A 15,531-nucleotide genomic window follows, 5' to 3' on the forward strand; every position below is an offset into this window, starting at 1 on the left:
CGTGGGGGGAAAACTTTTTGGGTTGGGGGGCTATAAAAAAAAAACCGCGCCCCAAGAGGGAGTAAAAAAAAAAAAAAAAAAAAAAAAAAAAAAGGGATGATGTTTGTGTGTTGGGAGGGTAAGGTTATAAACGTATTACTCAAGCTGTGCACATCTTGCTTCAATTAAAGCTGTGGTCACTTTGCGCAACCCTATGGAACTCTGGGTAAACAGGAGCTTTTGTGCTGTAGATGCACACAGAAACACACACATAGACAGACCGAGCGGTGTTTGCTCCAGTGTGGTTCTGGTGGTTCTCAAACGCATCAAACACACACACACACACTCACATACACACACATATCTTTTTCCCGCTCCTTGTGTGGTCCGTCCTCCTCCTTCCCCACAAATCAGAGCCCAAATATCAGAACCGACTTTAATAAAACATGCTTCTTGGAAACAGTCAGAGCTCTGATTGCTATTCCGACACCAAACCGCTTCACTCAAGGCTCAACTAACAACGCGCCAGTCTGACCTGAGCAGTGTACTTATCAGACAGTTACTGATTTACTATCTGGATATTAATGTTTCCCTCTGTATTAGCAGCACATACCTCTAATGAGAGTGCAAGTTTTAGAAAGTTGCATTAAAGACTTTTGAACAACTTTTTCCAAGATTATCTTGATTTAAATTCAGGAACTTCATCCTCTTTGTGTTTTTTTTTTCTTTCTTTTTTCTATGTCTTTACTGTATTGCAGTAAGAGTTATCTGTAGGTGGCTTCAAGCTAGCTGGTGAAATGCTCTGCTGTCATGCCAAAAAAACAAACAAAAAAAAGTTCTAAAGAGACATTGACATAAAAAACAACTTATAAGCAAGATTTGTTTTATTTCCATCCCCCCAAGAAACTCCTATCAGCAACTTTCTGGTGTGTTGTTTATTTTTTCTACCAGTTCCAGTGTTAAATGTTTACTAGAATTTAAAGTTTATTGATCTGTGAGAACGTGCTCTTGCATTATTATGTTATCGCCAAAAAAATTGGTCTACAAACACCAATATTATCATTTACCACAATAACTCCTGGGACAATTTATCTCCCAGCAAAATTTGTTACCGTTTAAGAGGTTTAAGAGTTTTTGAGACCCAACAGAAACTATAAAGAGATTTTTTTTTTCTGACAATATATGTAGTTTTGTCCACATTACAAAGAGGACTGCATAAAAAACCCCCCGAAAGAAAAACCATTAGGCTAATGTTGCATGTGAACAGTATATTTTGCCAATGGAGAGATTTTAAATTGAAATGAGCACACCTGTGGTATATACTCAACGGCTGCAAATTTCAATATTGAAGTTTTCACAGACCAGGTGTGGGCAGTGGAGAACGGTGAAGAAAAAAGTGTCAGGGAAAAAAAAGTGAGCTAATCAAGATCAATATCATAACAGCTATTTTCATAAAAGAACATCACAATCGAATATGGTCCTCACATTGTACAGGTGCAATTAAATGCATCACACAATGACATGTCTCATAATCATTCTTAACTTACACCCTGGCGTATGTATTTCGTACCTGGGGTAGGAGTTGGCTCAGCCAGCTCACTGTGGAGACTCTCAGGCGTGGACTCCAGTTCCGACTCCTCCAAAGAGGTCTTGTTCTCCCTGCTGGGCCCGCAGGAGCCTCCCTGCCCCGGCTCCGGTCTGGGGGCCTCTTGGGGCTTGTCCAGGTACAGTTCTCCAGCAGATGTGGACATCATCACGGCGCTGACCAGGGTCATGGCGGAGGCTGCATTGTTTCTCGTTGAGTCAGATTCTGTGCTTGCCAGTCTATATAATTCGTCCTGTTTTATCAGGGACTTGTCAGACAGGGTGGACCGGAGCTGCGGCGTCGCCAGAGCCTGGGACAACGGCAGGCAGAGTTCAGGAAGGGGATTGGATGGGGGAGCCGGAGAGGAGGAGGAGGAGTGGATGAGGGGAGGACAAACTGAGACAAGTGATCTAACACACATCTCACTCATGGACGAGCCGGTCTTTTCCTGATCGACCTTTTCCTCTGGTATTCGGTTGTCCCTTTTATCCTCTTTTCTGTTTTCCTCTCCGTCCCTTTTACCTTCGAGGCCCCCGCACGAGCACGTTCCCGATGTCCCCGGAATAACCGCCTGGCTACAGTCTTCGTTCTCTCCCACTTCGAGTGGCTCGCGAACAAGACTGACGCACACGCAGGAACCTGCCAAAAGCGGAGACGCATTAACAACCTCCTCCTCTGACAGTTCCTCTGGTTCTCCGGATCCTTGGCTCTCGGTCTCGGTCACCATCTTATCCCGAGGCCCTTCCTTTTCGGCCATTCCCTCTGTGAAGGGCAGAGTGATCCTGACGCAGGGAACAGACGCCGGGAAGGTGGACGGGGGGTCAAACTCAGGACTGTGAGAAGCTTGGCAGATGAGTTTGGTCATCTCACACGGCGTACATTTGGAGCCAGCGACTTCTGGTATTCCTCCTCCTTCAGCTCCACTGCGGTAAAGAGGGGCCAAAGTCTCCTAGAATAAAACAAACAGTGAAAGATGAAACTGAAATCAAGTTTATTTCTTCAGAAAAAAGTGGTGCATGTCAAAACTTTGTGTGTTTCTTTATCATGCTAGAAGTATTTTCAATGTATTTTATTGAGGTTGTAAGTAAGCAAACAATGTAAAGTAGCCCTGAATTGCAGTTTGGTGGGAAAATCTTACATCAGCGTTTCAAGCATTTGTACTATTCGTGTGTTAAAATGGCCTAGTCAAAGAATGCGCATGAATTCTATTGAGAATGTCCAGCACATAAATATCCAGAAGTGTGTGAGAAAAATGTAAAAAAAATAAAATATAATAAAATTAAATATGAACTACTAGTTACCTGTTGTATCCTGCTCCTCTTCAGATTCTGGACACAAGATCGGAGATTAACTAAAAATATATAACACAACATACAGTGTTAAATATTGAACTGCCGAGCAGAAACGTGCTTTTGTTTTTGTCACGCGTAAACTCTGAGTGAACATGGTCAACACCGAGAAAAGGATTTTTAAAGCACAAGTCAAGAAGACACGGTCAAGGAATTTACAAATGCATTTTAACTTACCAGAAAGTAACTTGAGTTTGTCCTTGTAGCAGAAAAGCAGCAGAATGAGGAGACACAGAACAGTAATCACTGACAGCAATGAAACTATAAACCAGGAAGGTGCTGGACCTGCAACAACAGATAGATGAGTTTGCTTTGGTGGTCTGTGTCTTGTTACTTAGCACACATAAAATGCCCAAAACATTTTGTCTTCAAAATCCTTTGAGAATTGAAACTTTAAAAGTGACAGAAATGTCTTACCAAAGACAAGCGGTCCACACTCTGCATCGGCCTGAGCGCTGCCTGGTTGCTTCTCGCTCTTGCCCTGAGCCTTACAGCTGGGAAAAGAAGGCAAAAGTAAATAAATAAATAAAATAAAATTGTAGCTAAATGCATACTTGCCAAACTTTAGAATATTAGGTTCAAATATGCAGAATATGTTTGAAAAAAACTCGCAGAAATACACGTAAAAGTCACCTTGAGCACATTTTTACGTAGATATAAATCTAAAGGAATATTATTGGATGTTTTTACCATTAGATATGCAACAAGATGTGAAAAAAAGATTTCAAGGTTGGATGTGGGGCAATTGGCTACATAGAGAAGGTGAAATTACAAGAAGGAACTCAGATCTGGACAGAAGTTGATGACTCTAATAGCCAATGGTACAGAGAGCTGCTCCAGTGCATTTATTGTCCACAGAATGCCACGGTATTCCAGGGAATTCCTTACTTGGTCCACTCTTTGCATTGTTCCTGATTCTCCTTAGCAGAGTAGAAGCCAGTCTTACACGGAACACAGATTTTCTTTCCATTTTTTGACCCTGGTGAAGAAAAAAACAAAACAAAACAAAAAAAAAAAAACTTACACACACATTCATTATTGCAATACATCAGTGATGTACAGCCATCCGTTAATAGCTCGACATGCTTGGATGTGTTTTCTGTTAAACCGTCTCACCAGCTTCTTCCTCCAGTCCGAAACCAGGCTGACAGGTGGGTATCTTCTCGCAGTATTCGCAGAACATAGGCAAACACCAGAAACCAGGCTTGCATTGACACTGTTCTTCTCTCTTCAAGTCTTCTTCACTATGAGCATTTCTTTTCATAAATCCCTTACCTGGAGGCCAAAAGAAGTGAGCAGGTTAGTAAAGATGCAGACACTTTCTTCAGGATCTTGTCTTTTGTTTTTTGTGAAAAACCGCAGACGCTGACCCTCATCACAGAACTTCTTTTTGATACATTTCATCTCTGACGTCCAGTCAGGCTGATAGGTATCTCGATTGCAGTCTACGCATATGGTGTCTTGGGATTTATTGCAGTGAGAAAACACACGCTGACCTAGAGAAAAGGCAACCAGAGGGACACAGACAAGATGAAAACTACACATACATGATTACAGTAGGCACCCAGAAGCTGCAAGAGGAAAATAACTTGGGCATGTGTGAAATTTAGAACTTCTTCCCTCTTTTTCTTTTTTGTAGTTGCTACTTTTAGCATTAAAATCCATCTATAACCTGTGTGTGACTGCTTGTTGAGAACATTTGTCGAAGCTATTTTCAGATTTTCAGCCAAATGTTGCGCTTTTAAACATCCTTCCTCTTTTGAAATGACTTTGCAAGTAAAAAAAAAAAAAAAAAAAAGAACTTTGCTTCCTGCTGATTCCATTGAGAAAACCGTATGAACGCCACCCTCCGCTTTTAGGTGCCTTATCACCATGTGTGCACAGATGAACTTCTTGTTACCTGGCGGACACTTGCAACACACGGAGCCGTTCCAGTCGTAAGTTTCTTTGCACCGGGCCGATTTGGAGATTGCATCCTGAAAGAAAAATGATATTATTTTTACTGCATTTGTACAGGACGGATGAGGCTTACAAATCTATATGACTGGTTTATAATTTTTGAGATCTTTTTCCAATATTCCAACCACCTCTTAAATGTCAAAAAAAAAAAGAAAGAAGAAAAAAAAAATCTATGAGGATTGTTGAGCTATTTCCAAGACATGCTCAGGAATTTTTACACCCTCTCAGAAAACCTTACCAGAGCTGCATTTAACCTTTAAACCAGCAAATGAAGCTCTAATTAGACGGTGCTCAAACTCTTGCAAAATGCTGCAAAAGTACGCCGCTTAGGCTGACACACATGCTGCACACACCCTCGCATCTCTCCAAACCTGCGGCTTGTGAACTCCTCGCCGCACTGCTGAATTAGAGAATCTGGCTGTTATGACAGAGGTGATGCCAAAGCCACAAACTCTATATATAAAGGTAGAAAAATATAAGCTAGGGGACTGACTGCACTTTGAACTGTGACCAGCCGTCTTCAGGTTCTCGTTATGCCGTTTTCAGTTTAAGTTTCCCATGAAAATATGCAGTTGTTTATGCTGTGGCTTGCACTGTAAATAAAGGCTGCGGCTGTACAGAGCTTCAGTTCACCACTCAGGTAACATTAAGGAAATTAAGAATTACATATTATCCATTGAAGCCGTTACATTTTGATGAATAATAGTAGTTTTTACAACATCATTAACTAATTTACGTATAAAAGTCGGGTAGTAATGTAACTGAATCTTTGGTTTTCTTTACTATTATTTATATTGATTGTGCTCACATGTTTGATGTTATTTTTTTTCTTGGAGATTTCTTCTGGGTTTTTTTTTGTTTTGTCTGACTTAAATGTTCCAGGTGTTCAAACTAATTTTAATATCTGACAAAAATCAGCTTAAGCGAATAAAAAAAGTAGTTTTCAAATGATGATTGCATTCATGTCTGATAGCGCCAAATCTGGCTGCAGTAATAGTGTTTGACCTTTCTAAGGTCACGGCATCTCTATCAAATGTCTGTCCAGACTTTGACTAGGCCACTTTAACACACATTTTTTTTTTTTTTTAGTTTTCTTTTGAATTTTTGTTATTCCCTTAATTATGGAAAGATATCCAGGAGGTCCTAGACTGTCACACCACAACCACCATGTTTGACTGGTAAAATTACTATTTTTGATCTAAAATGCTGCGTTTAAGCCAGTTTGACTTCTTTTTTTTTTTTCTTTTTTTTTTTTTACGTAAAAACAAAATTTAGGTGTGAGAAGAAAGAAAAAAAAAAGAGAAAAAATCTGGGTGAGGAAAATACTAAACATTTCCGTTGCACATGGGCTGCATTACAAATGAATGCATTAACTCGGCGAAAGTTTAAAAATGCCTTAAAACCTGGTTAAGTTCCCCTGCATCAGAGCACATTCAATCATCAGACACTTTCATCAAGTAAAAGTCGCAACAGCAGTGTGACATTTTGTTTTACTAAAACTTTTTACATCTTCCATCAGTTTTTCTCACCACACCTCTATGCTAAACAGTGTTTAGTCTCCACGTCTGCCTGTGCAGCCTCGGGCGACGGCGGCTCAACAAGAACACTGGCTCACATTTAACGACCTCCTCTCAGACGCACACAGCGGCCAACCTTTGTTTTATATCCTAACCAAAGGGATAATGATGCACAGCACTCATAGCTCGCACCACAGAGCTAATAAAGACCATGTGCTGCAGTAAACTGAATTGTTATTTCCATCCATCCATCCATCCATCCATCCATCCATCCATCCATCCATCCATCCATCCATCCATCCATCCATCCATCCATCCATCCATCCATCCATCCATCCATCCATCCATCCATCCATCCATCCATCCATCCGTCCATCCAGTTTTAGTCTCTACATCTCGTTCAGAATCCACAGGAAGTGAGGTGTCCAGAACTGTGTTTTTGTTAGTCCGATATGTAAATAGAGGATCTTGGCTATATGTGGCAATGTGTTTTGACCAACTAAATATAAATGTAAAAGAAAAACAGCTGACCCACCCTATAAGATTATAGGTTGTCATAATGGTGAAAATGGAATCTCTGACCACAAACCTAACTTTATTTGCCGTATGTCCTCAAATCTATCATTACAAATGCATGTTTTTTTTTTTTTTTTGTTTTTTTTTTTTGGAAAAACTAAATATGGGAAGAGTGGAAAGGGGGAAACAGTCAAATGAGAAGGATTAAAATCAGACACTCCTAAATGAAGCAGGGAGGGGGGAGGACAAAGAGGCATTCAGAGATCCCTCTCCACCGTCACGATCAGTAAAACCCCCATTTCCATCAACTTTTTCCTAACTAGTTTGCTTATCGTTCAAAACATCTTTTACTGCTCGTGTAATCCCGTCAAACACAGTTACGAGTCGGGCTGCGATCCATTTGCCTCCAGAGGACGGGAGAATTTGCATAACGGTCACAGCAGCTACTAGGCACAGAGCCAAGAGATGCATGGTGTGCCTTTTAGGGCTCTGGGGGGGGGTTACTATTTACTGATAATGTGCAGTAAAAGCAATATTGCGCAACAACTGAATCTGTGGGTAGTGATTCCATCTGGGATTAAACTGCATTTAAAGTTACTAAAAAACAATCACAGGCTAAAGTAGATGATACAGGAAAATCTAAACTTTCTACAGGGGTTCATAAACAAGAGCAGGTGATTTTCTGAGAAAACAACCCTTGATCAGGTGAGGGAAAAATAGAAAAGTTAAAATAAATAATAACCTGTGAGTGGTACAAGTCACACAATTCATGTGAGGTCAAGCAAAAGACCACAAAACTGATAAGTTTCTAAGACTCTAGTCTTTCCAAATACCTTTCTGCTGAAACTGACAAGATTTTATTATAGGCTTGCCAAAAACATCTAAAATTTCCTCCTTTTTTTAATTTTTTTTTTAACAAAAGCTTCTATTGTCAATGCATGCATTGCTTCATGTTGTGCAGCTGAATGCAAGAAAACAACGCGCAAACCCCTACGCTTTAGTTCCTTTCCATCAAATCAAGTTAGGATGTGCAGGTCTGATGCAACTCACTGATTGCTTAAGATGGGGCTCAGGTGTGACACGAGTCATGTGTGGGTGAAGGAACAGATGGGACTGTCTGGAGATTCCATAGTAGCTAAAAACCGGTGGGGGGAAACGAAATGGAATCAGTCAGCAGGGCAGGAGTGACACTTTGCTGCTGTTTGACTGAAGGAGAAACTCGGAACATGATCGCCGGTACCAATGGAGGTTTTTTTTTTGATAAAAACAGAGAATTTTTGTGGGCAAGCAACTAAACAATTCCACCAATGTGCAGAATTTCCATGATTTACTGTTTTTGTATCCTGAAGCTTGGAACATCTTGAAGTCATTGCCCGTTGCCCAATATCTTACAGACGGTTTGAGACGAATTTGGAATGAACTGGGCAGAAGTGGTTGAAAACCTACGACGACGTGGAGGGGAATTCTAGGGGGATGTTGTGAGCCAGTAATGGCAAGACCACTGTGAGAACAAGAATAAGAGCCAAAAGGTTTGCCGTGTCATTTTTAAACCGTTGCCGGAAAATATTTTTTTACCCTTCCCCGTTCTGACTCTTTTTCCAGGCATCCATTTGATGTTTGGTGATTTCACAGCTTGTGAAAACCTTGTGTTTTTTTCTCCTCCTGTGCCATTGGCGTTATGAATCCTTCTGCTTGGGAAAGATGCTGGTGCCAGCTCAGACTTGTTCACTTTCAACACATTTTAGGAGCAGAAGTATATGAAAAAAAAACAAAAACAAAAAAAAAACGGAAAAGCATCTGTTCCAGTCAAGGCATTTCCAAGCTCCTTTACGGTAACAGGCAGGGATAGAGCCCAGCAGTCCCACCACCACAACCACATCTTACAAACCTCTACACCTGGACACTGTTAGCTGCTTGAACTGCACAAAGTGGACAACATGTTTACTCTTCTCCTTATGCATTGAAATTATTTTGTCTTTTTTTTTTTTTGAAAGAAAACAAAATTTAAAAGGTTTAAGTGCTGAAAAATGAATTAAACAGCATCGATATTACTTTGGCTGACAGAAACCCAGAAATATAATATATATATGCATTTCCCTGGAGTGCATTCTGTGCCTGATAATCTATCTGGTGAATAGACAACATGTTGCCAGAACAATTTATTGTTGTCAGAGCAGGACACGATCCGAGTACAAAAAGTTTACAATAGGTGTTTGTGTGCAAAAACCAACTTCAATATTTCTCCACCAGAGTCCGAGGTGGGGCTACGTTCAAGTGAATAATGTGTTGCGATAAAGTTTCTAGAACACAACAAAACCATAATGAGTCTCATGATGTTTGGGAAGTTTCAGTGCTGGAATAAAACGTGTTAAACCCCAAATCCATGGTGCGCCAGAACTGCGGCTATTTGGACAATTACGCACGCGTACCAATCAAATCAGCCTCAAAACTCAGAGCAAAACAGACGTATTTTACCTGTGCGGAAAAGGTGACGAGCACACACGTTATCCACCCTCGGAAGATCCACCTCATTTTTCAGAGTTATGGGTGCTTCTGCGTCTAAACGCCAAGTCCAGAAATCAGATCCCTTTCCCCCCCCCCCAAAAAAAAAGTTTCCTCACTGCAAATCACTTCTTCTTGCTGTGCGTAGCCAAAGAGTGGAAGGATTTCCTCCGCAAACTGTCAGGGCATTCCTGCTTCTTCATTCCCCGTTAAGCAACGGCAGCTCCCACAGGCCTTCTCATCTTCCCCCGGTGCTTCCATTCACAATGTGTGTGAGAGAGTCTGCATGCGGGATCTTGTAAAAGCTGAGTGAGTCGAGGGACGGGGAGAAGAAAGAAACTCCTCCTACCTTGTCGATGCACGTAAATTGCAGAAAAGACTTCCCTCGCACCTTGTCGCTGTATTACATTTTGATGCTGTTCCTTGTTTTTATTAGTTTATAACAAGGTATTTTTTTTTAAAAAAATAAAAAGGCCAGAGGCGAAGCAAGAAAATACAGACACGGGTGGCCATGTTGAGACTTTCATTGAGATTTCATATTCTAATTAGGGTTTTATTTTATTTTTTTTCTTCTTCTTCTCATTATTATTATTAAGAGCTCAAGGAATTCTTTTGACTGGTGAATGATCATTCAATAGAGCACAAAGCCAAATTGTGATTGCTCTGCTTTTTGTACATTGCTATTACCCCCCACCCCGTATAACTCGTACTGCAGATTAAACCAGAGAAAAACTCAAGACTTCCCTTCCAAGTTCGCGAATCGGTGGCACGAACGTCAGCACATTTTGTGGCAATTTAGGGCTTGTTTGCATCGACGTCTTAAATTAGAAGTCAGGTCAGCAAAAACTTTACATGGTTAGAATCCGTGGTCAGGTAAGTTATTGCTCATACCACACAGGAAATGCTTTCGTTTATTCACAAAAAAAAAAAAAAAAAAAAAAAAAACCAAAAAACCTTTTCAATGTAATTTCAGCACATGTATGCAGGGCTGTGTGGTTTAAAAATGCACACATTTAATTTACAGACTATATTCAATACAGGAGAGACAGCTTGTGTGAAATTAAGAAAAGTACTGCTAGTAATTAGGGGAAGTGAATAGAACATATCTCATCATTTAAGAGTGCGTCAAATTTGTCCCTGTTTAGCAACAGAATCTTGAGATTTTGAACCATATTTAGTAAAGATGTAGCATTTGTAGTATTTTTTGGCAGATAAACGATTACTAAACTTTAAGAAGGCCGGAATGGTCATTCAAATTTAAGCCGATACCGACTTTTTTGCCCGAAATATTCCTGAAAATATTCAGTGACTTTCTTGGTAACCCCACTGTGGGGTGACTATTGATAACCACAAATGTTCAGACATAACCTGTTGTGTGAGTCAGTCAAACCTCTCGTGGCAGAGCGAAAGAAGACAGTGGTTGATGTTTAGACCTTTGAGGAGGTAGATATGATAGATCGATAATGTTGACTGTAGATATCTACCGATCACAGATCTCTTAAAATTAAAGAAATCTGGGCTGATTTATTGATGCAACCCCTTATGAAACTCCCTTTTTTTTTTGGTTGTTTTTTTAATCAGTTAAGATTTTTTGGGGAAATATTATGTGAATAAGCCCAGATATTTGACAAACTGCACAACCTTAAGTCCATCATTATTCTTTAGTTTTCAATTGAAGCTTACACAGAATCTGTTTAGTCGTCCAACAGAATCGTGTGCATTTTTTTAGCACAAGTTTTCTATGAAAACTGTAGAGAATCATTTCACTCTGCACTTCCCCTCCCATAAGACACACAATATACATAGCGACGCTAAGTGGTGATGATATTTTCTTCTTTCTTAACAAATTTTCAAACTTTTGTGCTAATTTCTTTATTTTAGCAGACTGTCACTGTTGCCTCCTCAGTAGACAGTTCGACTGACATCAACATAAAACATTCTTTTATTGTCTCTTAAATCTATACATTTCTGTAGTAGCCTGTAAGCATTTTTTTCCCTCCAATTATTAGTTTCTGAAATTTTAAAAGTTAAGAACTTTATCACTTAACAGCTTTGTAAAGCTTTTACCATCCACGGGTATTCCTGCATTGATCAACTCCAAAACCGATGGTTTCCATCCTATGAATTATTTTAATTCAGGATGAAATAATTTGGGTTTAGAGGAGCTAAGTTCACATACATATTTATTTACCCACTCCATACTCCCATCTGCCTGAATGTAAAAATACAATCCAGTTTATTGAATAATAAAACAGAAACCTCAAGTGCCAGTTTCAGCTGTACGAGTCTGCGAGTGCGTGAAAAAACCTTCGGGTAATAAGTTGACCTTACGGTTTACACAAAAGGCGCTCACATGCAAAACTGCGGCGTAGGTACCGCCACCCACAGGCCTACAGGGGTCATCCCCAGACCCACTCACCGAATGACTCACAAAGGTTACTTCGGCAGGTGAAAAATCACGCCACAACACGGCCTCGAGGAGCGATGACGTCACAGAAACCAGAGCTGGACCCATCAAGACGCCAAAGGGTGCAAAACTCAGGGGCGGGTTTAACTTTCCTGTTTAGGTTTTCGTCATAGAACCTGTGTGGGTTGGGGCCAACAAATACTTCCTGGAGTGTGGGTCTAGTTAACAGCTTTCATCATCTGCACAGTGAACAAAAGTAAATTTTATGAAGTTCAATGATTGCCTCCAGGAAATCATGCGGCTGTTCCCTATTCCCAGGAAAGAAAAACAACACTGGGTTTATTTCCTTGTGAATTTGCATGGCTCAGCCCACCTTGGCATGTGAGGGGATGAAAGTTTGGAGAAAGTGGGGAACACAATCTCCTCAAGTTGACAGTTATGCAAATCTGAAATCAAACCGTACATTCTTGGAGGACTTGGCTGAGCTTGCACAATCGTTTCTTCTCGATCGTACTCCAAAGTCATGAACTGCTGCAGTACCAGTGAGCATTTTTTGGACTGCTGTGTAAATGCAGTTTCATATCCTTTCGCATATATTTTCATGATTGCTTGATTACATCAGAAGCAAAATCCCAAAATCATGATGGTTCGAGCTTTCTAATTCTTTTGGAGTTCAGGATACAAAAAAACCCAAAACAAACAAAAAAACACCAACACAAGACTGAAATTTTGCCAGTAAAGTTAATGGTCTGTATCCCAGTAAAAACTTGCTGAAAGGAGCTGGTTTGTGGTGAGTATGCAGTAGCAATTAGGATTTAATTCTTAGCAATCACAAACCTCAAGTGGAATTTAATTAAACTACAAAAATTTACATGTGATCTCTCTAAGACTTTAGACCTGAAATGCTGCCACTAAGTGAGCAGTGACTGGCTCCATTTTAAACACAGTTGCAGAATCGGTTTCAAAACTGCAGCTCTTTGGCAAACAAACAGGCCAAAACTTTTATACTCGGGTGCTGACCGAAATCTGTGAGCATAACGGCTGTGTTTGCCAGCACCAGAAGTCAACAATTTATGGAGTTCATAAAGACAGACTGCTTCAGATGTCCTATTTAAAGAAAAAGAAAAAAGAATACTAACACATTTAATAAACTGTAACACAAAACACAGATTTTCACTTAAATCAAAACATCCAAAGCCTGCTTTTGTAAACAGATTTCAAAGGAAGCTCTTGGCATCGCCTTGGGTTTCCAACGGACACGGTAACAAGAGCACAAGCAAGAAAAACATACACACACCAACCCTCATATCCACACAGAGTGGAATAATATTGTTCAGATACAGCCACAATGTTCCGGTGGTTTTCCTATTGCATCTGCGTGGCTTCTTCTGTTTCAGGACAGATGGGAGTCATGAGTCATCCTCCTCCCCGAAACGAGCAAGAACTTGGACCCCAGCGCTGCAGCAGAGGCCTTAATGCTCACAGCACCTGGTCTGGCAAGATCAAATCACAGCATGTAATCACAAGCACTCATCACCTGTTGTCAAGCACGGTGGTGGAGGGGTGACGATGACCATGGCAGTGTCTGAAAGTCATTATATTCTGTTAAAAAAAAAAAAAAAACATGCTTTAAATGCTTAACAGGGCAATAAACCGGCAATAGATAGACTGAAAAAATAAATACTGAACTGAAGATGAATGCTGTGGTAGGAGTTTCGATTCAAACATACTCCATTAACCTCAGAGGGAAATTCAACATATTCAGCTCAGTTTATAGGGATAGTTTAAAGTGATGCCTTGTGGAGTAATCGGTAAGTTACTCTACTAGTTGTGCATGGATGTCACCATGGTTTCAGTGAAACGTAAGGAAATGTTTGAAGAAATCTGCAGGAAGCTGGGTAGTCAACAGGCATAATGCCTATAAAGATCACCGTGAAGTAAAACTGCACAAATCATGTTAAACCCGAGTTAGCTGAAGCAGTACTGCGTAGAAGCAGCAAACATTCCTCCACATCAATGTGAGAAACTGCTAAAGTCACACACGAGGCATTTTCTTTCGGTTTTGCTACCAAAAGTGGATTTCAAAAGCGATTAGATCATCAAAAGTCCCCCCCCCCCAGGACGATGCTATCTACCTGGGGTTGTTTACTTCATTTGAGGACATAGCAGCCACTGAATGACGCCTTTTTTTATTATCATCATAACATCCTGATATGTAAAACCTAAAAAGAAACAGTAGGTATGTTTACCATTTACCGTAACTTTACATATAGTTGTTTTTGACGCAGGAAGAAGCGAACTATTCACCATCGATGCAAATGACACAGGCACCTGCCGGGACAGACGCATCTCTACGGACGCCGCGGCACACCTTCACGATCCGCTTCCCTCCCAATCTGGAGTGAATCGAGTATTTACCCACCTGGTCACTTATCAGCGATGGTTGTAGAATATTAGCCTGGATATGCAAATTCTGCTCTTTATCTCATTGACAGCCCTACCGCCACAGGTCCAACGCTAAATAAATAAAAGGCCGTTTTTTTTTTTTTTTTTCTAATTAAAAACGCAAATCAATGTGGCGAATCGGGCTAAAATGTCAACAAGAAAGGGCAAAAAAAAAAAAAAAAGAAAGTTTGTACAAGATAATGGCGGAATTCCTATGAAGAAACGATGTAAGGGTTGTGTGGGGGGTGTACGTATGTTGGGCAAGATGTTGGGAATGTCCCATAAAATGGACTTTGGTTTATTGCACAAAGTGCACAATAGACCACATCAAAAAGCTGGACGTGAAAAACAGTACGCATGTTGTTTTGTCTCCCTTTGAAATGGCTGCTTTACAGCTTTTCACACCTGCCGACGCCTCGAGCCGCGGCGAGATTGTGGAGAGCTCTTCCACGCTCGTAAAAGGAAACCGTTCAAAAGCCATGCAGGGAGAAGAAGTCAGAAAGTACACAACCAATCCATCATTTATTACATCATGACATACATTTCAAATATACAGAGTACAGCTCCTCCTCAGGTCAGTGTATGGTACAGATATTTGCCGTTTCTCTTTGAGCTTCTCCAAAACGGACATTAAAACCAAATATCAACATTCTTGGAGGGGAAAAAAACAAACAAACAAACAAACAAAAAAAAAGTACAATCAGAAAAACGGCAACACAGAGACAAGATGCAACGGCCAGAGAAGGTATGATTAAGACCAGTGTTTGCTTTAACATTACATTGTCAGAATTGAGGGGAAAAAAAAAGGTAGTGATGATCATCATGTATAAGAATCCACATTAAAGCAACAAAGATCCATTACGAAGAACAAATAAGCAAAGTGAAGTGCAAATTTCTTTGGAAGTTGGAATAAAGTTTGTTTTTCCTTCATTAAGACATAAACAATAAAATAGGAAGCTGTCAAGTACAGACCTCAAAGAAATAAAGGCAAGACAAATGTGAATAATTTCAAGTAGGCAACACTTCTAAGTACAGACACACCGTATAAGTCATTTTAAACAGATGCACGGCCTTGCAGTTCAAACGTTTGCCTTAATTTCCCAAAATAATTCAAGTTACCACACCTTTTTTTATTTTTATTTTAAAAAAAGAAACCTTCCACCACAAAAAGGGTGCACTTTAAAGTTCTTCATGAAAACCTGCAGTATGAGCTCAGAGTTATGTTTCCTGGAGTGGATGACTTCGAAAGGTTCAAATTAAATCCAATTCTGT

The 15,531-nt window shown here is 40.2% G+C and overlaps 1 protein-coding gene across 1 annotated transcript in view; it reads right to left on the minus strand.

Annotated features, from left to right (window-relative positions):
* The window catches only part of tnfrsf11a (tumor necrosis factor receptor superfamily, member 11a, NFKB activator), a 16,914-nt gene extending 7,207 nt beyond the window's left edge, over window positions 1–9,707 (minus strand). Inside the window, exons 1-9 of the mRNA XM_015037871.1 lie at window positions 9,381–9,707; window positions 4,814–4,889; window positions 4,284–4,409; window positions 4,030–4,188; window positions 3,802–3,892; window positions 3,331–3,407; window positions 3,091–3,198; window positions 2,866–2,915; window positions 1,550–2,513 (exon numbers count right to left, since the gene is read on the minus strand). Coding sequence (XP_014893357.1) covers window positions 1,550–2,513; window positions 2,866–2,915; window positions 3,091–3,198; window positions 3,331–3,407; window positions 3,802–3,892; window positions 4,030–4,188; window positions 4,284–4,409; window positions 4,814–4,889; window positions 9,381–9,437 — 1,708 coding nt within the window. The 5' untranslated portion in view covers window positions 9,438–9,707. The remainder of the gene's footprint in view (window positions 1–1,549; window positions 2,514–2,865; window positions 2,916–3,090; window positions 3,199–3,330; window positions 3,408–3,801; window positions 3,893–4,029; window positions 4,189–4,283; window positions 4,410–4,813; window positions 4,890–9,380) is intronic.
* Between the last annotated feature and the right edge of the window lie 5,824 nt (window positions 9,708–15,531).

The sequence above is a fragment of the Poecilia latipinna genome, unplaced genomic scaffold, assembly GCF_001443285.1.
Source record: "Poecilia latipinna isolate Pla-1442-1.1 unplaced genomic scaffold, P_latipinna-1.0 Scaffold421, whole genome shotgun sequence".
In the NCBI taxonomy this organism is placed as follows: domain Eukaryota; kingdom Metazoa; phylum Chordata; class Actinopteri; order Cyprinodontiformes; family Poeciliidae; genus Poecilia; species Poecilia latipinna.